This window comes from Bubalus kerabau, chromosome 6 (genome assembly GCF_029407905.1).
Source record: "Bubalus kerabau isolate K-KA32 ecotype Philippines breed swamp buffalo chromosome 6, PCC_UOA_SB_1v2, whole genome shotgun sequence".
NCBI lineage: Eukaryota > Metazoa > Chordata > Mammalia > Artiodactyla > Bovidae > Bubalus > Bubalus kerabau.
In genome coordinates, this window is record NC_073629.1 from 59,496,252 (window position 1) to 59,524,108 (window position 27,857).

At 40.3% G+C, this 27,857-nt stretch overlaps 2 protein-coding genes across 2 annotated transcripts in view; one reads left to right on the forward strand and one right to left on the reverse strand.

Annotated features, from left to right (window-relative positions):
* The window catches only part of DNAI3 (dynein axonemal intermediate chain 3), an 85,102-nt gene extending 67,010 nt beyond the window's left edge, over positions 1-18,092 (reverse strand). The window contains exons 1-3 of the mRNA XM_055585313.1: positions 18,005-18,092; positions 11,324-11,402; positions 10,883-10,921 (exon numbers count right to left, since the gene is read on the reverse strand). Of these exons, the coding sequence (XP_055441288.1) occupies positions 10,883-10,921; positions 11,324-11,387 (103 nt within the window). The 5' untranslated portion in view covers positions 11,388-11,402; positions 18,005-18,092. The remainder of the gene's footprint in view (positions 1-10,882; positions 10,922-11,323; positions 11,403-18,004) is intronic.
* The window catches only part of MCOLN3 (mucolipin TRP cation channel 3), a 58,133-nt gene continuing 37,498 nt past the window's right edge, over positions 7,223-27,857 (forward strand). Inside the window, exon 1 of the mRNA XM_055585317.1 lies at positions 7,223-7,346. The gene's annotated coding sequence lies outside the window, so the exon portion shown is untranslated. The remainder of the gene's footprint in view (positions 7,347-27,857) is intronic.

Here is a 27,857-nt window from a genome sequence, read left to right on the forward strand (position 1 = left end):
GTTGGGGAGAGGGATAAATTGGGAGTTTGGGATTGACATATACTCACTATTATATTTAAAATAGATAACAAACAAGGAGCTACTGATTAACACAGGGAACACTACTCAACGTTCTGTAAAAACCTAAATAGGAAAGAATCTGAAAAAGAATAGATATATGGATGTGTGTAACTGAATCACTTCTTTGCAAAGAAGAAACTAACACAACATCGTAAATCAACTATACTCCAAAATGAAATAAAATTTTTTAAATGTTAAAAAGATAAAAAGGCAGAAATAACAATTACCCATAATAGTATCTCTCAAGAGAGAACCTATATTGTTTGTTTCATTCCAGTCACTCCATACAAATTAATAGTATCTTAAATGAAATTCTAAATCCTGCCTTTTGTACTTACCATTATATCAGTAGACTTTTACTATGACATTATATAATTTTTCTAATGCATCATTTTAAACTAGCGTAATTCTGTAGCATAGTTTTTAATCACTCTGTTGTCGGTAAGCATTACTTTTATTTTTCTAATTTGTTTCTAATGATTATAAACAACTCTACAAACAAATACCTAGTTTATAAAGTTTTATCACATTTCAAATTCTTTTCTTAGGATAGGTTTTAAAAGTGAAATTTTAGTTTGAAGGTATTATCGCCCTTTTAGGCTCTAACCTAAACCTGTATTGCCTTCCTAAAACACCCCCTCCCTCCCTGTTCACCTGCTGCTCTCTCTCACCAGGTGACCTCGTTTGCCCTCACAGAGAAAATTTTGTCTGTACAGCAAAGAATCCTGCGACAGCCTTCAGCCCTGCCCACCAGCTGATGAGCACAAGCCCTGACTTTCTGCCTTTCCCTCCAGTCTGAAGACCTGCCTGCCCCTCTTCGCCCTTCTCAGCCCATCAATGCTTCCTCCCTACTGGCATTCCTACGTCTGTGCTGTTTGCCCTTAGTATGCCCTTCAACAGTTACCTCTGCTCCCCAGGGCTCTTTTTCACAGTCAAACTTGTTATTCCGTTCTTCACATCTTAAAGCTACTGACTTTCCAATTAGGTCATATTGGTAAACCTGGCAGTGAGGAGGAAGGTGGGATAGGGAGTTCCTTTTCCCTCCTCTGGTTCCCCAATCCCAGAACTGCCCTCAGAAGAGGAGGAGGGGAGGTTCAGGAGGCTTCCATTCCTCTTCTTCCTGTCCCTTGCTCCCACCCCAGGTCAGTGCTGGGCAGCAGCAGACCCTAGGACAGTGGATGGAAGGGAACAAGGTATCATTTTGCCTCTTGCCATCTCCTCTCTCAAGCCTTCTTCTCATTTTCTTTTTTTTTTTTTTAATCATCATTAGCTTCTACCACCCCAGTCTCAGTTCTGCATTTACCCCCAGAACTCTGTCCCCTAACTACAAGCTCCCAGAGTCCCAGAACCCACTCTCATCCTCTCCAGGCCCCACACCTGGGTGTCTGACACCCTCCCTCCACTGCTCAACAAGAGCATCATCGAGGGGAGAAGTGCATGTGGCCTTTCAAGTAGGAATTGTGAGCTTTGTTTTTAGTCTCTATAGGCGTAACACTGATTATATATGGAAATATATTGCAAAGTACAGTCAGTGGGCATAATAAGCAAACATTTGGAATGTAAGTTGTTGACGAATTAGAAACAAACTGCCAGTTTTTATCTCCTGAAAAATACTAATCAGTGTTACGCCTATAGCGACTAAAAACCCCCGAATCACCTGAATAATTATATCATTGAGCCACTAGGGCTGGAAGTCAGTGTTTCTGTGGTCGACACCAAAATCAGATTGATTATATTCTTTGCAGCCAAAGATAGAGAAGGTCTATACAGTCAGTAAACACAAGACCAGGAGCTGACTGTGGCTTAGATCATGAACTCCTTATTGTGAAATTCAGACTGAAATTGAAGTGGAGAAAACCACTAGAACATTCAGGTATGACCTAAGTCAAATCCCTTATGACTATACAGTGGAAGTGAGAAATAGATTTAAGGGACTAGATCTGATAGACAGAGTGCCTGATGAACTATGGATGGAGATTTGTGACATTGTACAGGAGACAGGAATCAACCATCCCCAAGAAAAAGAAATGCAAAATGGCTATTTGAGGAGGCCTTACAAATAGCTGTGAAAAGAAGGGAAGTGAAAAGCAAAGGGGAAAAGGAAAAATATACCCATTTGAATGCAGAGTTCCAAAGAATAGCAAGGAGAGATAAGAAAGCCTTCCTCGGTGATCAATGCAAAGAACTAGAGGAAAACAATAGAATAGGAAAGACTAGAGATCTCTTCAAGAAAATTAGAGATACCAAGGGAACATTTTATGCAAAGATCGGCTTGATAAAGGACAGAAATGGTAGGGATCGAACAGAAGCAGAAGATATCAAGAAGAGGTGGCAAGAATACACAGAAGAACTGTACAAAAAAGATCTTCATGACCCAAATAATCATGATGGTGTGATCACTCACCTAGAGTCAGACATCTTGGAATGTGAAGTCAAGTGGGCCTTCGGAAGCATCACTACGAACAAAGCTAGTGGAGGTGATGGAATTCCAGTTGAGCTATTTCAAATCCTAAAATGATGCTGTGAAAGTGCTGCACTCAATATGTCAGCAAATTTCGAAAACTCAGCAGTGGCCACAGGACTGGAAAAGGTCAGTTTTCATTCCAATCCCAAAGAAAGCCAATGCCAAAGAATGCTCAAATTACTGCACAATTGCACTCATCTCACATGCTAGTAAAGTAATGCTCAAAATTCTCCAAGCCAGGCTTCAGCAATACATGAACCGTGAACTTCCAGATGTTCAGGCAGGTTTTAGAAAAGGCAGAGGAACCAGAGATCAAATTGCCAACATCTGCTGGATTATCGAAAAAGCAACAGAGTTCCAGAAAAACATCTATTTCTGCTTTATTGACTATGCCAAAGCCTTTGACTGTGTGGATCACAATAAACTGTGGAAAATTCTGAAAGAGATGGGAATGCCAGACCACCTGACTTGCCTCTTGAGAAACCTGTATGCAGGTCAGGAAGCAACAGTTAGAACTGGACATGGAACAACAGACTGGTTCCAAATAGGTCAAGGAGTCCATCAAGGCTGTATATTGTCACCCTGCTTATTTAACTTCTATGCAGAGTACATCATGAGAAACACTGGGCTGGAGGAAGCACAAGCTGGAATCAAGATTGGCAGAAGAAATATCAATAACCTCAGATATGCAGATGACACCACCTTTATGGCAGAAAGTGAAGAAGAACTAAAGAGCCTCTTGATGAAAGTGAAAGAGGAGAGTGAAAAAGTTGGCTTAAAGCTCAACATTCAGAAAACGAAGATCATGGCATCCAGTCCCATCACTTTATAGCAAATAGATGGGGAAACAGTGGAAACAGTGCCTGACTTTATTTTTGGGGGGCTCCAAAATCACTGCAGATGGTGACTGCAGCCATGAAATTAGAAGATGCTTACTCCTTGGAAGGAAAGTTATGAACAACCTAGATAGCATATTCAAAAGCAGAGACATTACTTTGCCAAGAAAGGTCCATCTAGTCAAGGCTATGGTTTTTCCAGTGGTCATGAATGGATGTGAGAGTTGGACTATAAAGAAAGAAAGCTGAGCGCCGAAGAATTGATGCTTTTGAACTGTGGTGTTGGAGAAGACTCTTGAGAGTCCCTTGGACTGCAAGGAGATCCAACCAGTCCATCCTAACAGAGATCAGTCATGGGTGTCCATTGGAAGGACTGATGTTGAAGCTGAAACTCCAATACTTTGTCCACCTGATGCGAAGAGCTGACTCATTGGAAAAGACCCTGATGCTGGGAAAGATTGAGGGCAGGAGGAGAAGGGGACGACAGAGGACGAGATGGTTGGATGGCATCACCGACTCAATGGACATGGGTTTGGGTGGACTCCGGGAGTTGGTGATGGACAGGGTGGCCTGGTGTTGAGAGAGTCATTTCCTAGGCAGGTTGATAGGGAGTCTAGGGGTCCCCTAGGAGAGAGGGGTCTGGAATTCTCAAGGAGGAAGAAAGGACAAACTTTTTTTCTTTCTCTACATTCCTTAGGATTATATAACAATAATGTATCCTGCCTAAGGACAGTCTTTGGATTCAACCTTCTGTTATCTTAAAATATAAATTATGGGAGTAGACCTGGTCTTTACAAGGATGTATCTTGCCTGAGGACAGTGTTACCTTAAAATGTAAATTATGGGAGTAGGTCTGATGAGGTCTATTACAACCTCCAGACATTCTTTGGATTATATAACCTCACTGTTAACACTAGCAAGCGGGTACCCTTTCTGCCCCCTTCTGATGCCTATGTCAGAAGCTTTCTCTATCTCCTTTATACTTTAATAAAACTTTATTACACAAAAGTTCTGAGCAATCAAGCCTCGTCTCTGGCCCCGAATTGAATTCTTCTCCTCCGGGGGTCAAGAATCCCGGTGTCTTCGCGTGATTCAACAACAACCTTTCAGCGTGCTCCGGTGCATGGGGTCTCAAAGAGTCGGACATGACTAAGTGACTGAACTGAACTGAATGCCTCGTAAGAGTTCTTGCAGTTTTGCCTTAGAAAACCACTAGGTGGAACTGTGAGACCCACACAGAGCTAGAGCTGGAAAGGAGGTGGCTGTCCTTCATGAACAGAGGTGCTCATAAAGGCCAGAAAGCTTCCTACCATCCAAGAAACTGGAAGGGCAGGGACCAAGATGTGTTCTATGTCACTCACTGCCACTAAACATACTTCAAATCCTACTAGCTAGATATTCTTCATAAAAATAATCCTTTCACACTAACTGAGCATTAAAAAATTATTTATTTGGCTGCACTGGGTCTTAGTTGCAGCATATGGGATCTAGTACCCTGACCAGGGATTGAACCCGGGCTCCCCTGCATGGGAGTGCAGAGTCTTAGCCACTGGACCCCCAGGGAAGTCACTAACTTGTCTTTGTCAAGGCAACTTTAACATAGGATCTTACACTTCTTTATCTAGAAGTTAGTAGTATTAGTAGCCCGTTTCTGGCTGGGATCTACAATCAGTAATAACTGTAGGCAACTAATAGCCAGTAGACCACACAGAACTACTATAGTCCAGTACCTCCACGCCCTACCTGAACAACAGCCAAACTAAACAGAGGAAGATCTGACCTTCTGGACACCCCAAGGATCTCTGGCTAAATTTAATGAAAGAACTGTTGTTATTTAGGCTTTGAGGCCTGCACTGAAGACAGCACTGTAGGTGTATAACAGTGAGGCTCTGGTGATTTGTGGTGAGATGGGCTCTGGGCTCTGCTGTGCCTCTAGCAGAGTGGGAAACTGGCTGGTCCAGGAGGGTGAGAAAGATGTTGGAGCAGAGAAGGCATGCAGGGCATCCTGAAGCTTGCAGAGGTCAGAAGTGCTTCCATGGGGGCAAGACCTGCTGGACATTTTGCCAGCCCAGGGCAGTGAGTGAATGACAGCGAGTGAAAAACAGCCTGCTATATAGAAGCTTCTGGGAAACACCTACCGCCAGGCACTGTTCCAAGCACATTACACAGATTATTAATTTATTTACTATTTATAACAACATTCTGAAGACATTACTGTAACTGCCTGCATTTTTTAGCTGAGAAAACTGAGGCCCACAGAGTACAAGTAAAGTATCCAAGGTCAGGGGCTAGGAGTTAGATATAGGGGACCTAGGTTCTAAACCAAATTCCCTGCACTGCATCTAGCATGCTGTACTTTCTCTCAAATGTGTGACACAGAAGAGCACAGCAGAGGGTCCTGCGCCTCTTCACACACAGTCAGGGAGGTAACAAAGGTCCACTGCACAGGATGCAGACAGTGCAGTTATTCACCTAGGAGCCTAGCAGAGCAGGGGCCCACGGCAGACTCAAGCTCTCCACAACTAACTCGCTAGGGATCCTATGTGCACACGGATGCAGGCTGTGCAGTACAAGTCACAGGCCACACGGCAATTAGGCCAATCCTGCGTACTGAACCAGTGTGTACATAAGTCCTGTGCATTTCATCCATATCTTTATTTTAACATTTTGGTTTACTTTTTAAAAAACAGTTCTAGTGAGATATAATTGATAAATAATAAACCATAGATGTTTAAAGTGTACATATATTGATAAATATATGCATTGATTCATGAAACTATCACCACAATTGAGATAAAGAACACAACCATAATACATAAAAATTTATTTCTGCCCCTTCTCCCAGCACCCTTCCTCACTCCCAGGCAATCAGTGATCTGCTTTCCATTTCTATAGATCAGTAGTTTGTTTTTTATGGCCTATTTATAAATGCACATTATATGCTTTCCGTTTGTCTTCTTTTGCTTAGCACGATTATTTTGAGATTCATTTATGTTGTTCCACATAGCAAGAGCTCATCCCTTTAGCTCATTCTGACTAGAGTTTCATAAAAGAAAAAAACAGGCAAAGACTTCTGAGGATTTACAATTTGGGGTGTTTTTTTCCTAGGAAATTTTTGCCTAATCCAAGGTCACAAATATTTTTCTCCTATGTTTTCTTCCAGAAGTTTTATAATATCTGGTTTTACATTTAGGTCTATGATCCATTTTGAGATAATTTTTGTACGTGATGTGCAGTATGGGTTGAGGTTCACTTTTTTGTCTGTAGAGATCCAATTGTTTCAAAATCACGTTTTGAAAAGACTGTCTCTTCTCCACTGAATTGCCTTTGTACTTTTGTTGAAAATCAATCGGCCATGTATATGTGAGTTTATTTCTGGACTCTTCATTTTCATTCATTACTCTACTTCCCTACCGTTATAGTAACAACAGTTAATGCAAACCTTCTCTGTGACCGCCCTGTGTAAGGAAGCGTGCATGTACTACCTAATTTCCCTTCTGCCTCATGCTCATGAGATGAGTGTCACTACCTCATTCTTCAGATGGGGAAGAAGCTCAAAGAGGTGAAGTCATTTGTGGCCACACAGTCATTAAGTGGCAGAATTATGATTCAAACCACATCTGTCCAATTCCAAAAGCTGTGCTCTTAATCTCTTGTGGTAAATAGAGTACTACTTCCCCCAAAGACAGCCATATCCTAATTCCCTAAACCTGTGAACGTGTTGTGTTATATGACAAAAGAGACTTGCAGGTGTGATTAAGTTAAGGCTCTTGAGATGAGAAGGTTATTGGGCGTCTGAGGTGGGTCACGTGAAATCACAAGAGTCCTTATAAGAGGAAGGCTGGAGGGTCAATATCAAGGAGGAGAAGTGACAGGGAGGCAGAGGTCAAAGTCAGAGGATGATTAGAAGATGATACGCTGCTGGTTTTGAAGACAGAGGAAGGGGCCAAGAGTCAATTAACACTGGGAGCCTTTAGGTGGGAAAGGTAAGAGAACAGACTATCCCTTCAGAGACTCCAGAAGAACCAGCCCTACCGACAATTTGATTTTACCCCAGGGAAAGCAATTTCAGATTCCTAATCTCCAAAACTGTACAATAATAAATTTGTGGTGACTTCTTACACTGGCCATAAGCCATTAATATACCATGGATGTTCTAACTCGTATTAAAGTGTGACACACAATTTGGGTAAATTATTTAACTTTTGGGAGTCACAGCACCTCCATCTTCTAATGGCCACAGTAATGCTAACTTCCTAGGGCTAATGGGATGAGAGAAGTATTCCTGACACAAAGCTCAATAAATGTTGATTATGTGGAAAAATCACACATCATCTCTAGAAACCTCCAGACATTGCCTATTAGGGCCTTGGTGGTGGTGATTTAGTTGTTAAGTAGTGTTCAACTCTTGCAACACCATGGATTTAGCCTGCCAAGCTCCTCTGTCCATGAGATTCTCCAGCCAAGAGTACTGGAGTGGCTTGCCATTTCCTTCTGCAGGGCATCTTCCCCACCCAGGGACTGAACCTGTGTCTCCTGCATTGCAAGAAGATTCTTTACTGTCTGAGCCACCAAGGAAGGCTGTTAGAGCCTTAGGAGACATTTTTTAGCTAGTCTGTTGATCCCTTGGTCCTTGGTTGGAAACGGAATCCTACTCTCAAGCAGCATGACAGCCCCAAGACTTGAGTGACAGTTGGCAATTACAAGAAGCCCACAGCAAGGGAGTCTGGGAGTAGAGTAGAGAGAGAGGTTGTAGGACAGATCAGATCAGGTTGTAGGACAAGGGGATGCTAAATCAAACCCCTCAACTCTCACTACAAAGTGCTGAAATTTCTTTTTTCTTCCTTAAAGAAACATGCATGCATGCATGCTAAGTCATGGATCTGCTTACTGGTTAATTATTTAGTCATAAAATATTTACTAAGCACCTACTATGTGAAAAACATGGTGCTAGTGCTAGGGCATACAATCTAGAGGGGGAGACAGATGTTAAGCATATAAATACACTCAGAAACAAATAAGGACAAATGGTGACAAGTGCTACCCAGGAGAAAACTGGGTGAGAGATAGAACATAGGACTAAGGAGGGCAGGAGTGCTGCTGGTCTATTAGAAAGGAAGAATAGGGAAAGCAATTTACTCATTCACTCAATCAATCAACAAATATTTATTGAGTGTTTATTCTGTATCAAGATAGGCATTGGGGTACAGGGGTAAACAAGAGTTTCTATTCCCCTGAAGCTTGTGGGTGTGCAAGAAAGAAACAGAGAGAGAGAAAGAAAGGGAGAGATGGAGGAGAGAAGTGTAGGAGGGAGGGAGAAGAGAGAGGGTGAGAGGTAGCGAGCACACACAAGGGCGAGTCAGCATGGGTGTGTGTGTGAATAGGATATGAATGCACAAACAAATAAATATGCTCCGTCCTCATTATTCACAAATTTTGTACTTGCAAATTCACTTTTTAAAATGCATTTGTAACCCAAGATCAATGGTTGTGGCACTTTCACGTTCACTAGTGGACATGCTTTAAGGTGGCAAAAAATGTGAGTTACCCAATGTGCACGTGGCCAAGGAGGCTCTACCGTCTTCTACTTGCCCTCAAACCGCAGTGTCCTTCCTACTGCTGATGTGGTGCCACATTTTTTGTGCTTTGTATTGATGACTTGCCTGTTTAAAAAGGTCCCTGAGCTTACAGCTAAAGTGCTGTCTAGTGCTCCTAAGCGCAAGAAGGCTGTGATGTACTTTATAAGAAAACATGCGTATTATTAGAAAAACCTCAGTCAGGCCTGAATTACAGTGTTGTTGGCCGTGAGTTCAATGTTAGTGAACCAACAATATATGTGTTTCCCTGTTTCTAAACATGAACTACATCATCTAAGAAAACTCTAAGAGAAAACTTCAACAACGACAAAAATAAAAGTTGTTAGAATAAGATTATTTAGCCTCTAAAAGTAGGAACAACATCAGTTTGGTTGTTTAAGTTATAGTTTATTTGCTTAAAAATCAGCTTCTTTCCTTGAAATAATAGAACCCTACATCCGCTGGATCATCGAAAAAGCAAGAGAGTTCCTGAAAAACATCTATTTCTGCTTTATTGACTATGCCGAAGCCTTTGACTGTGTGGATCATAATAAACTGTGGAAAATTCTGAAAGAGATGGGAATACCAGACCACCTGACCTGCCTCTTGAGAAACCTGTATGCAGGTCAGGAAGCAACAGTTAGAACTGGACATGGAACAACAGACTGGTTCCAAATAGAAAAAGGAGTTCGTCAAAGCTGTATATTGTCACCCTGCTTATTTAACTTATATGCAGAGTACATCATGAGAAATGCTGGGCTGGAGGAAGCACGAACTGGAATCAAGATTGCCGGGAGAAATATCAATAACCTCAGATATGCAGATGACACCACCTTTATGGCAGAAAGTGAAGAAGAACTAAAGAGCCTCTTGATGAAAGTGGAAGAGGAGAGTGAAAAAGTTGGCTTAAAGCTCAACATTCAGAAAACTAAGATCATGGCATCTGGTCCCATCACTTCATGGGAAATAGATGGAGAAACAGTGGAAACAGTGTCAGACTTTATTTTTCGGGGCTCCAAAATCACTGCAGATGGTGATTGCAGCCATGAAATTCAAAGATGCTTATTCCTTGGAAGGAAAGTTATGACCAACCTAGATAGCATATTCAAAAGCAGAGACATTACTTTGCCAAGAAAGGTCCATCTAGTCAAGGCTATGGTTTTTCCAGTGGTCATGTATGGATGTGAGAGTTGGACTGTGAAGAAAGCTGAACGCCAAAGAATTGATGCTTTTGAACTGTGGTGTTGGAGAAGACTCTTGAGAGTTGCTTGGACTGCAAGGAGATCCAACCAGTCCATTCTAAAGGAGATCAGTCCTGGGATTTCTTTGGAAGGAATGATGCTAAAGCTGAAACTCCAGTACTTTGGCCACCTCATGCGAAGAGTTGACTCATTGGAAAAGACTCTGATGTTGAGAGGGATTGGGGGCAGGAGGAGAAGGGGACGACAGAGGATGAGATGGCTGGATGGCATCACCGACTCGATCGACATGAGTTTGAGTGAACTCCGGGAGTTGGTGATGGATAGGGAGGCCTGGTGTGCTGCGATTCATGGGGTTGCAAAGAGTCGAACACGACTGAGCGACTGAACTGAACTGAACTGAACATGACGTACAGATATATGTTGCCCATGAGCCAGAGTTTGAAAAATATTATTATAAAAAAGCAACAACTTTATAAAAAATAAATAACACACTCTATAGTTACAAAAGGTCTCTCAATAATCATAGGATGTTAGATTTTTAAGAGACTATTCAGTTTGAAATTCTCTCTTTCACTCTTTTAATCTTTCTTCAAAAAATTTTATTTTATATTCTAAATAACATGATGTACTTTTAGTACATGCACATTTTGTTCAAATTTCAATGTATAGTATTCTCCCTTGCTTATTGCATATTAAAATGTTGCAGAACTGGGGACATGGATTCTGAATTGTATTTCCACTTACCCATGCTCTCCATATTCAAGGGTTCTGCTTCTTCACTAACTAGAATATAATAAAATGATGTTAAATTTACATTTTTGAATCAGATATGTATCTTAGTCTTCTACCAAGTCTTAAAACATAAAACAGAAAAGCAAACACACAATGAAGACTTAAGCTATGTATTAATAATCAAATAGAAACTGAATAATTGTCTTTCTCACAGAATAATCTCATAATGATATATTTGCTATAACATTTATGTCATTTATTACATGATATTTAGTTGATATTATAATGATATGAATAAAAATAATAATAAATCCCCATGTTTTGAATTCCACTTGCGTTTGACTTTATGACAGCAAAAACTGTTTGGGAGATAATACCATGATTGTTTTGGCTGCTAAAAGATGTACAAATACTAAATCCATAAAAATCCCATAAATGAACAAACAGTCCTACCAGGTAATGTCATTTTGGTTTTGGCATGTTTTGTTCTCTTTCGTTTTTGAGGTTTTGGAGCCATGGCTCAGATTTTCAGCTGCATAAAGAGAGGATATCGTTAGCATCATTTATAGTTTCAAATAATAAGCATTATCATCTAATAAACATAAGAATATATTTCCTAAGTTTTGTCTTTGGCTAAATCATCATGTGGATTTCTCTAGTGGTTCACTAGTAAAGGATCTGCCTGCCAGTATAGGAGACAGAGATTCAATCTCCGGGTGGGGAAGATACCCTGGAGAAAGAAATGTCAACCCACTGTAGTATTCTTGCTTGGAGGATTCCAAGGACAGAGGATCCTGGTGGGCTATGGTCCATGGGGTCATAAGAATTGAACATGACTTAGCAACTGCTGCTGCTAAGTCACTTCAGTCGTGTCCGACTCTGTGTGACCCCATAGACGGCAGCCCACCAGGCTCCCCCGTCCCTGGATTCTCCAGGCAACGACAGCAAATCAACATGTATCTTCACAGATGGGTGTTTTGTGACCAAAAGTTTATTGCAACAACAGTCTTCCTAGTGAGATCTTGCCATTCTAGGGGAGCCATTCAGCTGAAGCTGAAGTTTTGGCAAGAGATACTTCAAGGTTTCTGCCACAGATCCTGCCATGGAAGCACAAAAGAGGACATTGGATCCCCTGCCTCCTGCTACTGTTTCCATTTTAGGAAGCTGCTCTGTGCTGCCCTGTGCCTGGCAGGTGTCCCAGCTACAAACACAGGCTTAAAGTCCATAGGCAGGCACAGGCTCACAATGTGTATATATATGCATGATTTTTGAATAATATAAATAAACCTAGACAGCGTATTAAAAAGCAGAGATGTCACTTTGCCGACAAAGATCCATATAGTCAAAGCTATGATTTTTCCAGTAGTCAAGTAGGGATGTAAGAGATGAACCATAAAGAAGGCTGAGCACTGAAGAATTGATACTTTTCAATTGTGGTGTTGGAGAAGACTCTTGAGAGTCCCTTGAACTGCAAGGACAGAAAGCCAGTTAATCCTAAAGGAAATCAACCCTGAATATTCATTGGAAGGACAGATGTTAAAACTGAAGCTCCAATATTTCGGCCACCTGATGCGAAGAGCCGACTCATTGGAAAAAACTCTGATGCTGGGAAAGATTGAGGGCAAGAGGAGAAAGGGGTGACAGAGGATGAGGTCGTTGGATGGCATCATTGACTCAGTGGACATGAGACTGAGAAAACTCTGGGAGATGGTGAAGCCTGGCGTGCTGCAGTCTATGGCGTTACGAAGTGCAGACACCACTTAGACTGAACAACAACAGAATTTAAATAGTACTTTTGTCCTAGAATGTATACATGTAACCACTGTCTTTATTTGCACTCTCAGAGAATACCTCCAAAAGTTTTCTGTGGAATAACTCAACAATTTTGATAGGATATAACATGTCCAAGGTCATTGCCATGACACTAAATCCCTGTCCTCTCAGTGATCAGCTCTGACCCATCTTGTTAGATGGATAAGATGTGATTTCAGGAATTTGACCAGCAGGGTTTAAAAACAGACCCTTCTACCAGCTTAGTGGCCTTAGGCAAATTATTGTGCAATGGATGGCTCTGACCCACTATTTCAGCCTGTTGAGTCTCCTCCATCCTACTTCCCAGCCTTAGTGTAATTTCACATCTTGGACCTAGTCTTTTTCTCAGAAGATTTTTTATCAATGTACCCATCTCTATATTCTATCCCAGCTATATTTGACTTAAAGTACACAGAAACTTTGTGAAGGTCACCCAAACTCACCTGACATGTGGATACACCCCACCCCACCCCCCCAACATACACTATTTTACAAATATTTACTGAGTGACTATAATGTGCCAGATGCTTTCCCAAGTATTAGGAATACAGCTGTGAAAAAATAGGCAAAACTCCTGCCCTGATAGAGCTTATGCTCTAGTGGGGAAAGAGACAGCAAAGAAAAGAAAAAAATAATCAGTCCCTCAAATGATGATAACTATTATGGAGAAAAGGAAAAGCAGAGGGGGGTGTAGGAGGAGAGAGGGTGCACGCAGGGAGACCTCACTTAAGCAACATTGGAGCAAAGCCCCAAGAGAAGGGAGGGAGCTGGAAATGCAGGTATCTCGGGAAGAAAGGGTATTTCCAGGTGGAGGGAATGGTAGGTGTAATGGTTCTGGGGCAAATGTTTGCGTGGCGCTTTAGGAAAACACAAGAAGGTCATGATGGTTGGAGCAGAGAGACTGAGGGGAAGACTAGGACCTGAAGTTGGTTGGAGAAGTAATGGAGCTATATTAACAGTCAGTTTTGCTGTAGAAACAAATGTCCTTTGCTGTAGAAACAAATGCTTAGTAACATGCAACAGCAAACATTTCTTTCTTCCATGTTCTGTATTATGGCTGGGGTGAGATACTGCTCCCAGTCTTTTTCTGGGACACAGGCTGAAGGAGCAGTGCCTATTTGACACATACTACTTTTGCGGCAGAAGAAAAAGTGAGAGCTAATAAAATCGAGTAATGCTTTCTAACTTTTCTTGGCACTGGTACACTGTCCTTTTTTTCTGCTTACATTCCATTGGCTCAAACAAATCACACAGTCAATCCTGATAAGGGGGTAAGAATGTATGCTTCCATGTTAATAATGTATGCTTCCAAGCCATAATACAGAACATGGGTCGGAATGTATGATCCTCCTATAAGGGAGGTGGATAGTTGGGGGCAATTATATAATGTACCACAAGAAGGCTAGGTCATGGAGAAGGACTTTGGGTTTCACTGTGAACGAGGTGGGGAGCTTTGGACAGTTTTGAGCTGAGGAGTTACTTCATTTGACTTGATTCACATTTTGAGAATCACTGTGGCTGCTGTGATGCCAAGACTATAGCAAAGCAAGAACTGCAGTAGAGAATCCAATTACAAGACAGTCAATTATCCAAGAAAGAGATGGTGGCAGTTTAGATCAGGGAGGTGAGAGTGGCATGGAAAAAGTGACTGGATTCAGGATAGATTTTGTAGAACCCATAGTATATTTGCTGATGACTTGGATGCAGGTTCTGAGAGAAAGAAAGAGATCAAGGATGACTTTAGTGAGTTTTGCCTTAAGAACTGAAAGCATAGGTTTGCTGTTTATTGAGATGGGGATTCCCCGGGAAGAATAGTTTTGAAAGGGAAGATTGGGGGTTCAATTTGGGGCATGTGAAATAGACTATATACTGAGAGGTTCACTTTCTTTCCTATCGTGACCTCTGTAACTGGCACCGTATACATACCAAGAAAAAATGTTAATGATTCTTTGGTCCTTCCTTCCCTTCTTCTATTCTTAGCTTATGAAATTTCAGTTTAAAAAAAAAGCTTTTGCCTAAACTGTGAATAACTTCCCTGGTGGCTCAGATGGTAAAGAATCTGCTTGCAAAGCAGGAGACCCATGTTCGATCCCTGGGTTGGGAAGATCCCTTGGATCTTCCCATTGGGAAAGACCCTGATGCTGGGAAGGATTGGGGGCAGGAGAAGAAGGGGACGACAGAGGATGAGATCGCTGGATGGCATCACCGACTCAATGGACATGAGTTTGAGTGAACTCTGGGAGGCCTGGTGTGCTGCGATTCATGGCATCACAAAGAGTCGGACATGACTGAGTGACTGAACTGAAATGAACTATTATTTACATTGTATTAGGTATTAAAAGTAATTTAGAGATGATTTAAAGTATACAGGAGGATGTGCTTAGGTTTTGCAAATAATACACCATTTTATAAAAGCACCCTTGGATTTTGGTATCTATGCGGGAGCCTGAAAGAAAAACCCTGCCATAGATACTGAGGGACAACTGTACTGAGTAAATGCTCTGTGCAACAGTTCACGTTCAAAACCTGTGATGATACTCCACTGATAATGAGCAGCATTGCATTCAGAGCTGTCCATGACTTGGTTCCAAACTAAAGATTTGCCTGGGACTGTATTTTTCTATGAAGCTTCAGGAAGGTAACAACTGCAAATGAAGGGATAAGTGACACGAATTATAACTGACATAATACAGTGACGTAAACAGTTGTTAGCTTCCTCTCTTCAGTTTATTCTGCTGTATTGCACATACCTGTTTACACATTCCCATCTGTTACATGTATGCCTGTGTGGCTCACAGCCATTCACGAGATTTTTAATTCTAAGAAAACCTGCAGCACTGGCACCTCATCTTCACCTAGTGTCTGTCTATGAAAGTATTACTTCCTTAAGACTTCTTCAATTATCTGACCTTGTTTAGATGGCCACCAGCCTCTTTATCCTCTTTTATCTTCCCAAAGTATATGTAAGTTCATCACGTTTGCCTCCATCACTTTCACTTTTGTTAAAAAATAGAGATTTAGAATAAGATCCAAGACTAACATCTTGGGAGTCTTGTAAGTATGTCTCCAAGAACTGCTGCTTCTTGGTCAGTCTCTACCAAGATCCTGATGATTAAGCTTCAAGATTCTCCTGGGCTCTTCTGCCTTCTTCGGAGAAGTGCAACCCACCCTCCAGAGATAACTGTTTCTATAATATTTGTTAGTCTTCTCATTTCTCCCCTTCTAACCTACTTCCATTTATTTCCAAGATCAGATATTTACTTATTTAAGTAGATGCTAACTCATGACTTCTCCCTTTGATATATCTCCTGAATTCCAAGCTTTCCTCTCCCATAGCATCCTCTGGTTTAGGCCTTCAACATGTCTTCCTATATCAGGAGTTCCTGTCTTGTGCCATAAACCCCTTTGGCAGCCTGGTGAAGCCCATGCATCAGACAAAAACATCGGATTGCAAGGAATACATTATACTGAAATACAGTTATCAAACTATTTAAAAAATTATGATATAATAATTTATGTGCTTCTTTATTAATATATTAAATAAGATCTAGCAGTGGTTCTAATGACTGCCTTAATTTTGAAGAAGTGGTGAGCATAAATAATATAACATCCATGATATTACATGAAAAGGTATATAATATCTTTTGATGACAAAGTCACAGGTCCCGTGAATACTACTGTGGTTTGTTACCAGTGAATGCATTTCAATTAGTGGTTAGTCAAAATAAATATGCAATTTTTTTTCTGTCCATGGGTTCCTCTTCCCCTACCCTGCCACTAGACCAAGTAGATCATGGACATTTAACTTACTCCCCGCCTCTGTTCCAACCAGAACAGTCCCACAGGGCAGGCCTTCAGAGTGCTCTTTCTAAAATGCAGATCTTTTTTTTTTTTCTGAGACTTTTTTATTGATCATTTCATTTGTTGCGCACAATTAATTTGTAAGGTTGTAAATTTTTAAAATATAAATTTATTTTTTTAATTGGAGGCTAATTACTTTACAATATTGTATTGGTTTTGCCTAAAATGCAGACCTTAACAAGCCACTTCCCTGTATACTAGGGAATATAAAGTGGGTTTCTATCAGCCACAGAGGCATTCTCCTCCAGTGAAAGTGAAGTCGCTCAGTCATGTCCGACTCTTTGGAACCCCATGGACTGTAGCCTACCAGGCTCCTCCATCCATGGGATTTTCCAGGCAAGAATACTGGAGTGGGTTGCCATTTCCTTCTCCAATTCTCCTCCAGTAGTATAGAAATAGAATTCATTTGAAATGCAAGTTTCCTGGACTCCCACTGTGATTCTGAAGATCTGGGTGAGCTTGGGACTCTGCATTTTTAAAATTACTATGAGGCAGTCTTACGTTTGTGGTCTGAAGACCAGATTTAGCAAAACAGGAGGGAGTCCAAACTGTAAGCATCACTTTTAACCCCCTTCGCAGCCAGCCTCATTACATCTATTCTTCTAGTTCTACTCTGGCCTCATAGAATTACTATCCATTCTCTAAACAGAGAGTGAAAACGCCCTGCCCTCCCCACCCCCCATCTTCCATATGATGCACATCTCTGCTTGCTGAAATCTTACTCCTTATAGGCTCAATTCAACCTTCTCTCTGAAACCTCTGCAACTTTCTCACTCAGGCTAATATAATCCTGTTTTCCTTGATACTTTCTAATCACACTGCAGCCTAGTTAATTATGCCAGGCTTCTGCAAAGCCAAGAGCCTCAAACTCAGAGCTGCCTGAAGGATTGCTGTAAGTGCATTCAGCATTCAGAATACACCGTGGGGAAAGAGAAATTACTGAACATCAATCAGGTTCTGGAAGTCAACAGAGGAATAAGACAAGGCCCTTACTTTCAAAGAGCTAATGTTCCTCTGTTTACCTTCTTCATGCCATCTACTAAAGCCCTTTCTTAAGTCCTGAAGACATCTAATCACTTCAATCCACATTAATCATTTCTTCTTTGATCTGCTATACCAGGATCATGCTGTTTTCCTTTTCATCCACCTACCCATCCATCCAGTAATTATTGGGTTTCTACTATGTTCCAGGCAATGTGAAAGCACTGGGAACATAAAACCTGTGTACAGGTACCGGCCCTCAAGGTTCTCAGAATGTCGTTAACTGCTCTCTCATTATTATTTTTGTCCCCTGGCTAGCCTGGAAGTTCTTTGAAAGCAGAGAAAGTTTTGTAGATTTATGGAGTCTTCACCATGTCTGGTACATCGCTGGCACAGAGAGTGTTCCTAATGCCCTTGAAAGAGGGAGTAAAATACTGACTTGTTTTCAAAACCTCCTTTCCCACTTAGAGCTTCCCTTACCTGATACTGCTAAACTGAAGGGAAAAGAAGCCTCTTCGCAATACCCTGGAGAAAAATTCCTTCGGGAGCTGGAGATGAGAGTTTGACTCTCCTCTCTCAGAAAAACAAGTCCTAAGAACACAGTCTAGTTCCCCCTGCAAACTGTTACCCTGACGCATCCGTTGCTAAGAGAAAAGAGGCTGGTCCTCTGCTGAGATTGACAAAACGGCCTCACCAATACAATGCCCGCTCCCTCGGGTCTCTTTCAGAGCAGATTTGTGATTGGTTGCTATGGTGATGACGTCACTCAACCTGACTCGAAGGGAGGCCCGCAAGTTTCCCACCAGTAAGGAAGGAGATATGCAGTTTGAAAGCGTAGAGAGCTGCAACCTGGCCTAACTCCAGGACTGCCAGACTTGATCCATGCCTCGTCGTACGCAGAGCAGCCGTACCCAAAGGAGAACCGTTCTAGGGTGAGGTCTCTAGCATCAGGGAACGAAGGACGATGTGAAGATTTAGGGCTGCTGCTCTGCCTCCCCAGCTGCGACCTGAGGCCCTCCCTGGAACCTGCCCTAGATTTCCGTCTGAAGGAAAAAAATACGGCTCGATCGGGTTTCGCGGTGTCCTGGAACTTTTCACGTTTTACGTTTAATTCTTGCCAAAACAACTTTTGTACAGAGTGTGAGCCAAAATGAAAGTATGAATCTCCAGGAGAAGTTGATTAAATCCCTGTGCTACACCAAGGTTCGTTTTATCTATAATTATGGCTCCAAAGGGATCCATACGGTAAAGTTCATCTGTTACTCGCCCTCCCCTCCTTTAGAAAAATAATTAAAAATGCCTCATTTCTAAGCTGGCGGCATTTAATAAAGTAATTCAATTGATTTCTGTAATTGGTCTAAATTACTATTTTACACCCAATTAAAACGAAAATATTGGCAACAGCTTATAGATTCATAACATATCTGAAATTTAGTAACCCTGAACAAGATGACTTTATATGGTGTGTAGGAAGATCATGTACATTCCTTCAAATATCTGAAGAATTTATGTTTTTCAAAATGCAAAAATGCAAATAAATTTTACTAAATCAGTCATTAAAAAACAAAACTAGGAGGAAGTCTTATTATTGTGACTTTGCGAAAACCTTTTCCCAGGCTCTTCCACTTTCTCACATGGAAAGGTTCTCTCCTGGACTCAGTCCTGAAAAATCTTCTTTTCTTACTCTTTGCACTCTCCTGGTGGCATCATAACCATGCTGCTTAGCTTCAACCATTCCTCCAAACACATCAATGACTTCCATTTTTATACTCTCAGCCTAAAACATCTCTTAAATTCCAGACCTGAATTTCCACTACCTCTTGGATATTTTCAAGTATATCTAGCTCAGTTCATGGTGTTTAATGGTTGCTAAATAAAGATAATGAATAATTACTGTGCCAGAGGCATCACATTTTAGCAGAAGCAAAAAATCAATCATTATTTTTCATATGTCTTTCAGATATCTTCAGAAACTTTTTTTTTACTTCTTTACTGTCCATTAGTTTGCAAAGCAAGAAATCTGAGTCACCCCTGACTCCTACCTCCCACAGTCAATATCTCTAAATCCTGTCATTTTCCTTTTCTAAATTATCTCTCAAATAATCTATCTCTTCTTAGCCATCTTCACTGCCTCTGACTTATTTTAGGTGGTAATAATAGTCTGTTGACTTGTTCTGTCTCTTGTTCTCTAATTGATCTGCCACAGGGCCACAGAGTGTTCTGAAACAGAAATTCAATCCTGTTAGCACCCTGCTTACATATTCTCAATCTGGCATATGAAACCCTGTACAAATAAGGTTCTGAAGGATACCTTAAAGATATCCAGAGGATAATGAGTTATGTTTTTAACCTCACTTCCTGCCTCTCACCTTAATTCAATCCACATTTTAGTGCAGTTTTTTTTTTCAGTTGACCCCCTTTAAGAGCTGAGAGGCATGGAACCATAAAGGTTGGGGCTTGGTAACAGACAGAGGGGTTACAGCTTGAAATGGACTTCTGCAGCTGAGAGATGTTTGTTTCATACAAAAAATTCATGAGGTTTTAGCATTCTGCTCCACAATGTGTTCATGCTTGCCTTTGTTTTTTAATATGCCTAAAATCCCTATTCATTTATATTTCAATAAACTGGGGAAACTGTCCAAAATCACTATTAACTAAAATGGACATAACATTGAATAAACTCAAAAAAGCCCTGGGCAGCTGTGACATGCTCACCCTGGGGGTTTCCGCAGCTCCTGGCATTCCACTGCCCAGGCCCGGGAGTCTGTGTATTCCAGGATGAGAGGCGGAGCTCGGTTATGCAGAGCCCTGGACTGCTCCCTAAATACGCCTTGCCCTTTAATAACTGTGCATCCACGGCTACCTCTACTCAACCTCTAATACCTTCCTTCATCTGCATTATTCAGTAAACTATTTTTCAAGACCAACTTAAATACCATATTCCCTGAAAGACACCCAGACACCCAACGGAATTAGTCACTGCTTCTTCTGTTTTTTGTTTATAGCAACTATTACATTGTGTGGCAATGGCTTGTTTGTATGGCTATCTCCCCCGTTAGACTTTAGGGCTGGGACAGTGTCTTATTCCATTATATTGCCATTGTTTAGCACAATATCTGACATGGGTATTTAATATATGTTGAATCATTTAATTGATTAACTCTTCTTGAGACCAAATCTAGATAAAGCTCTCTAACAAAAGTTTCTTTGTATTCTTCCAAAGAGTTTTCTTTTCTTAAAGAAAATTCATACTTCATTGCAGCCAGATTTAAGGAAGTAAATATTATAACCTTGTGATATGGATGATACATCAAGCATCAAGCCTTTGTGTCATCTTTACAGACATCCCCAAAGGATGCCCATTTGGAGGAATGAGTCATAGATCCCAATACCAAGAAGGCTAGAAATCATATGGAAAATGTTTAGTAATTTCTTCATGTTACAAATTCAAATTATAAATGAATGTTCTTTCATGGATGTGGTCCCCATGGTGGCTAGTGAACACTTCTATGCTCTCCCAGGGGATGCTGAGTGAAATCTGCCGGCAATTTGAAGATATTTAAAAATTAGTTTAATTAGTTGCTTCCCTGGTGGCTCAGACGGTAAAGAAGCTGCCTGCAATGCAGAAGACCCAGATTCGATCTTTGAGTTGGGGAAGATCACCTAGAGAAAGAAATGGCAACCCACTCCAGTATTCTTGCCTCGAGAATCCCATGGAGAGAGGAGTCTGGAGGGCTACAATCCATGGAATCATAAAGAGTCAGACATGACTGAGTGACTAAACTTATTAGTTGAATGACAATGTAATGAGTCAAGAAGCTGTTACTAAAAATACTTCTCTGATGGTTTAAGGACATTTTGATAACTTCAGATTGGGTTTACAGAGGGTAATCCCTTGGTGGCTCAGACAGTAAAGAATCTCCCCACAGTGAGGGAGACCCAGGTTCGATCCCTGGGTAGGGAAGAACCCTTGGAGAAGGGAGTGGCAACTCACTCCAGTATTCTTGCCTGGAAAATGCCATAGACAGAGGAACCTGGCAGGCTACAGTCCAGGGAGTCTCAAAGAGTCAGACACGACTAAGTGAATAACACTTTGACTTTCACAAATTAGATATGAGTTAGATTTTTGCTACTTTAGGACTTGATTTCCTCACCCCTACTCAGAATTCTGTTTAAGAGTTAGTTCAGCAACTAGAGCTTGAATACCCTTAATAGGAGTCATTATGTGTTTTGTTGGGCTTCTGTGGTGGTTCAGATTGTAAAGAATCCACCTGCAATGCGGGAGACCCAGGTTCCATCCCTAGGTCAGGAAAATGCTCTGGAGAGGCAAATGGCTATCCACTCCAGTATTCTGTCTGTCTGCATCAGTATGCATGGGAAAGAGAAAGGGTGGGAGAGAAGGAACTGTCTCTGTTTGAGCCCCAAGTTGCTGGGATTCTGACACGTTTGCACAGTGCTTGGGAAAACTATCATAATCTACTACCTGAGGAACTGAGGAGTATCCCAGAAGAGTACTCAGATTCAGAAATGAGAAAAGACCAAAAAAAAATCTGACCTGGGAACAAAGCTTTATCTATTGGGGAGAAGACCAATTGTGGCAATTATAGGGGAAAAAAATGAACGGAAACTTCTATAAGAAATGAGAATATGTACAACACTAGAGTGAGATGATAGGCTTTCTTATGACTTCTGCACAGAATGGCTTGAGTCTAATGGTGACTAAAGAGAGCACAACCCTCACTCCCATCAAAACTGTTGGTACTTCCCCCAAATGAAGGTGGGCGCCTATGGACTGTCTGTAGGCTGTGGGCAGCCTGTGTCTCCAGAGGGACCAATGCAGGAGTTGAAGAGGAGAACACAGGGCCATGTGGTAGCAGAGTGGACTTATTTGTGAGTATAGATGAGACTCCACTCTTAACACCAGAAACAGTTGGTGAGTGAGAAAGTCGTACAGAGGTGATAGTCCTACAGTATCAACAGGCATCAGGAACCAATTCTATGTGTATACTTATTAATGCTATCAAGGTACTTTAAATTCTACTTTTTAAAGTGGATCATTCAAATAATACATTGTATAAAGTTAAGAAATTATGTTAGAGCCAAATTTGTCACTTTCTGGATAAATGACCTCAGACAAGCAGTTGAACTCCCTCTAACTCTGTTTTACTTCTGCAAAATCTGGGATAATAATGCTTTCCTCGGAGCCAAGTCACATAAAGAGTGAGAACGCCCACAATGCTGCTGAATATGGCTTTCTTCAAAAAAGATAACTCTTCACAGTATGAATTGGAAACAGGCAGTCTGTTAGTTCAGGTTTCCACAGGGGACTTCTTACATTCCAGGAGAGAGATAAAATTAATTCTTCTCTCAACCAAGTAGCTTCAGATTTGAAACAAAATCATGTTAATATTTTTGCCATATGAGGGTACAAATCACAAAATTTTTTTTAAAAGGGTAAAGTTCCCATTCCTGAGTTTAGCCAGTTTTCATATTTAAAGTTTGAACAGCTACGTATGTCCCCAGTAAAAACCTATTCAGAAGCAACTAGTTTAGAAAATTGTGTTTAATACATTTTTTTTTCAGTTTAAAGAAACCATATACATGTTTGTTAGCAGAAATCAGTTTTTCCCTATTCCCACTAGATATATAGTAAAAATAAAATTTTAAAGAATATTAGTATAAAGGGATACCAGATTACTACCTTGTCCAGATTACCCACAGATCTTAATTTGTCCCTCCCTCATAGCACTGCCATTAAAAAGGCCAACATAGTGCCTCAAATGTGGTATATGCTCAAAACCACCACAATATTGTAAAGTAATTAGCCTCCAATTAAAATTATATATATATACAATATGAAATTTAAAAAAAATGTGGTATATGCTCAATGGTGATTGTTGAATCAAAATTAATTTGAAACTCTCATTGCCTCTGCCCTTTGATGACAGTTGAAGGTAGATGTGAATATTCAACTGTCTACTAGACATTTCCATTTGGATGTCTAATACAGGGTTATCCAGAGTGTGACCCTCAGATCAGAATCAGTCATTTGTTCAGAACAGTCAGAAATATTTGTTACCAGTCCAGGAAATATTTGTTAACAATCTACAACAAAAGAAGTACTGAAATCGAAGTTGCTTAAAACCTTTCTAGCATTTTGATAGAGTTACTGGTTTTTATCACATATGAAAAAAACTGGTTTGTACTCTAAATGTCTTTATTCCATTTTCTAGGAATATATTTGTATTGTATTTCACAGAAATATCAGTCTGAGAGAAATGGAAACAAAACCAAATCACATTGCTTCCAACAGATAGTTTGAGAAGCACTTAACTGACATCTCAAACACAAGTTCAAAACTGAACTCCTGATTCTCTGCTGAACTGATGAACTACCTGCTCATCCTGCAGTCTTCTTCACCTCAAGTGATGGCCACTCCATCTTTACAGTTATTTAGGCAAAGACCCAAGAATCATCCTCTGAGGCCTTTGCTTCCATCCTTCACCCTTTTGGGATGTATTTTCGATATGGCACTCAGAGGGATGCACTTGTAAAACATAGGTCATATCATACCAGTCATCTGTTCAAAACTCTCCAAAGGCTCTCATTTCACTCTGTGTCAAAGCCTAAGTACAAAGTTTTCACAATGACCTACAAGGTCCAGCTTAATCTGGCCCGTTACTAGTCTCATTTCCTACCATTCTTCCCTGTGGCTCACACCTCTGCAGACACACTGGCCTCCTCGGGGTTACTCGAACACACCAGGCATGGTCCTGCTCTGCACTAGCTGTTTCCTCTGACCGGAACACTTAAACCAGATCTCCTTCACGTTTTTGCCAAAATGCTAACTTCTCAATTAGGCCTGGTGGTGGTTTAGTCGCTAACTTGTGTCCAACTCTTGCAACCCCATGGACGGTAGCCTGCCAGGCTTCTCCGTCCATGAGATTCTCCAGGTAAGAACACTGGAGTGGGTTGCCATTTCCTTCTGCATCAATTGAGCCTACCCTCACCATATTTAAAATGGCAACTTCTCAATTCTCTTCCCTTCCCATTCTCTGCTTGATTTTTTTCTGACAATATTTCTCACCTTCTAAAACACTCTATGGGCTTCCTGGGTGGTGCTAGTAGTAAGGAACCTGCGTGTCAATGCAGGAGACAGAGACACAGGTTTGATTCCTGGATGGAGAAGATCCCCTGGAGGAGTGCATGGCAACCCACTCCAGTATTCTTGCCTGGAGAATCCAATGGACAGAGGAGCCTGGCAGGCTACAGTCCATAGGGTTGCAAAGAGTCAGACGCTACTCAAGTGACCTAGCACACATGCACTCAAGACACTCTATAAATTCCTTATTATACTTGTTGCCTCTCTTTGCCACTAAATTATGAACTCTATAAGGGCCAAATATTTTGTCTTTTTTACTATACTGCTGCATCCCCAGTGCCAGAATCTGTTTGATAGAAGGTGCAGCGTATAATGTTCATTAAATGATCTGGAACAACCACTTTGGGGAGTTATTTGGCAGTATCTAGTAAAACTGAAAATGTATGTATCCTATAATCCAGCAATTCCACTCCTGGATATTTACCCTAGAGGAATTCTTACATGTGAGGAAATGGTTCATATATGTTCACTGTAAAATTTTTGTAATGGCAAAAGATGGAAACAACCTAAATGTCCATTAGTAGGGAAATGGATCGAATGCTATGGTACAGTTAATAAATTGCCATAAAACTGCTAAAATAAATAAACTTGCATGGATATAACTCAGAGCCAAAATGGTGAGGTGAATGTTGAAGACTTATGTACAGAACAATGCCATTATTGACAAAAACATGTATGAGCTACTTCTGTTTATTATGGGCACATGTATGTGAGGAAAACATTACAAGTGAACTATTGAGATGATTCATACCCATTCATGACAGAAAGTTCCATTTCAGGAGGGATTGTTAATTTTACAATGTTTTATTTTTCATTAGATAAAAAGATTGGAAATGAAATAAAATGTAAAATTTGTTGCATTTGAGGTTGTGAATATTGAGTGAGATTAATGGGTTTTTTTTGTACTTTTCTGTATTTAAATTTTTCTTAATTAAAAAAAATTATCTTCTAGACTGTAAGATTTTTAAGAGCTGGAACTATGTTTTATTCATATTCCTATCCGTAGTACCTAATACTCTTACTAGAATATAGGAAATTCTCAAGATATACTTGAATATATATGTATTGTATAAATAAACATTTTAATTTTAAAAAGGATAAGGAACTAAGAGGTAAATAAGATGAGTGGTGCAGATATAAAAAGAAAGGTAGGAAATATTTTGGATGGACTATGCATGACCTGGACTTCCCTGGTAGCTCAGCTGGTAAAGAATCCACCTAAAAGGCGGGAGACCTGGGTTGGATCCCTGGGTTGGGAAGATCTGCTGGAGAAGGGGATGGCTACCAACTCCAGTATTTTGGCCTGGAGAATTCCATGGGCCATATAGTCCATGGGGTTGTAAAGAGTCGGACATGACTGAGCAACTTCCACTTTACTATGCATGACTTAATACTCATGTTTCCTAAGGCTCTCAGCTGACCTAGGTTACTCTGAAACAGACAGGATTTTTGAGAAGAAGATAAAGTTGTGAAAAAAGCTCTTTTCCATGGGTCAGTTACCAAGAAGGCTATAGGGGATTCACTGGTTATTGCGGTAGTGTTTCCAAATTCCCAAAAGAAATCAATCTTTAAGATTCAGACACAACACATGTATACCTGTGGCGGATTCATTTTGATATTTGGCAAAACTAATACAATTATGTAAAGTTTAAAAATAAAATAAAATTAAAAAAAAAAGATTCAGACACAACGACAGCAAAAAAAAAACTCCTGAAATAATGACCTATTTTATATTTTTCATAACCCTTTTTCACGTTTTTAAAATATAATAGTAACCACGATAATAAGCAACAATTTTACTGTGATAGGGTTATATTAAGAGTTCCAGAGATTCCTTCTGTTTTCTTAAAAAAACAACAAAAGTGTCATTTATTATCATGATGAACCAATATATTGGACAAGATGGTATATTTCAGCTGTACACTACCTGTTATAGATATTTCATAATAAAATCATTAAAAGAGGTAAGCATTAATGCAAAATAAATTCTAAATAAAAATAATTTTTATATATAAAAAGTAAAAATTAATATTAAAAACTTATTCTTCAAATGAGAACTTAAAACACATAAACATTAATTGCCTTATCCAATAGATTTGATATTTGTTTTGCAACAAATGTTCCAGGTGAGAGAAAATTCCTCTTACTCTGTGTTTGATGTTGGTTCAGAGGTTAAAAGTGTTTCCAAAAGTATTATCAGATTGGGCATTAGAGTATCTGTTGTTTTTTATAAGTTCAATTACTTTTTTCACTATGAAAATATGTGGTCTGTTTTACAAAGAACTGTATCTTTTAGTGAATATTCAAACTCTGAAAAATGCAGCAAACATGATTAGATAATATTCAAACCATGTAACACTGGGAATTTCTAGCAAGAGCAATAATATTACATATAAATATGTTGAAATCACCAATTTATGAAGTTATTTTTCTTACAAAATGTTATTTCTCGAAATACCATCCACTGGATTAGCACATTTTTGTATTCTATATGTATATAAATTATTAATTATATACATATATATTAAACATTAATTATATAGTATATATATATAAAGCATATTACTATTTATGTTATTTGTAAGAAGTACTCAACAGCAAAGCCAGGAATACAGTTTAAAATATGACAAGTTACAAGCAAGACAGACTTCTTAGATATTAACCTTTCTAATATGCTCCTGACATGCTTCCAGAAATGTTTACCTTAATTTTTGACTCTGTATGTAAATATTTCGGAGAAGGCAATGGCACCCCACTCCAGTACTCTTGCCTGGAAAATCCCATGGACGGAGGAGCCTGTTAGGCTGCAATCCATGGGGTCGCTAAGAGTCGGACACGACTGAGCGACTTCACTTTCACTTTTCACTTTCATGCATTGGAGAAGGAAATGGCAGCCCACTTCAGTGTTCTTGCCTGGAGAATCCCAGGGACGGGGGACCCTGGTGGGCTGCCGTCTATGGGGTCGCACAGAGTCGGGCACGACTGAAGTGACTTAGCTTAGCATAGCATAGCATAGCATAGCATGTAAATATTCCCTGTCTTCCTTTAGACGATGTCAGTACTGTTCCTGCTGGCTCGGCAGTAAAGAACGAGCCTGTCAATGCAAGAGACGCTGGTTCGATCCCTGGGTCGAGAAGATCCCCTGAAGGAAATGGCAAATGCGCCAATATT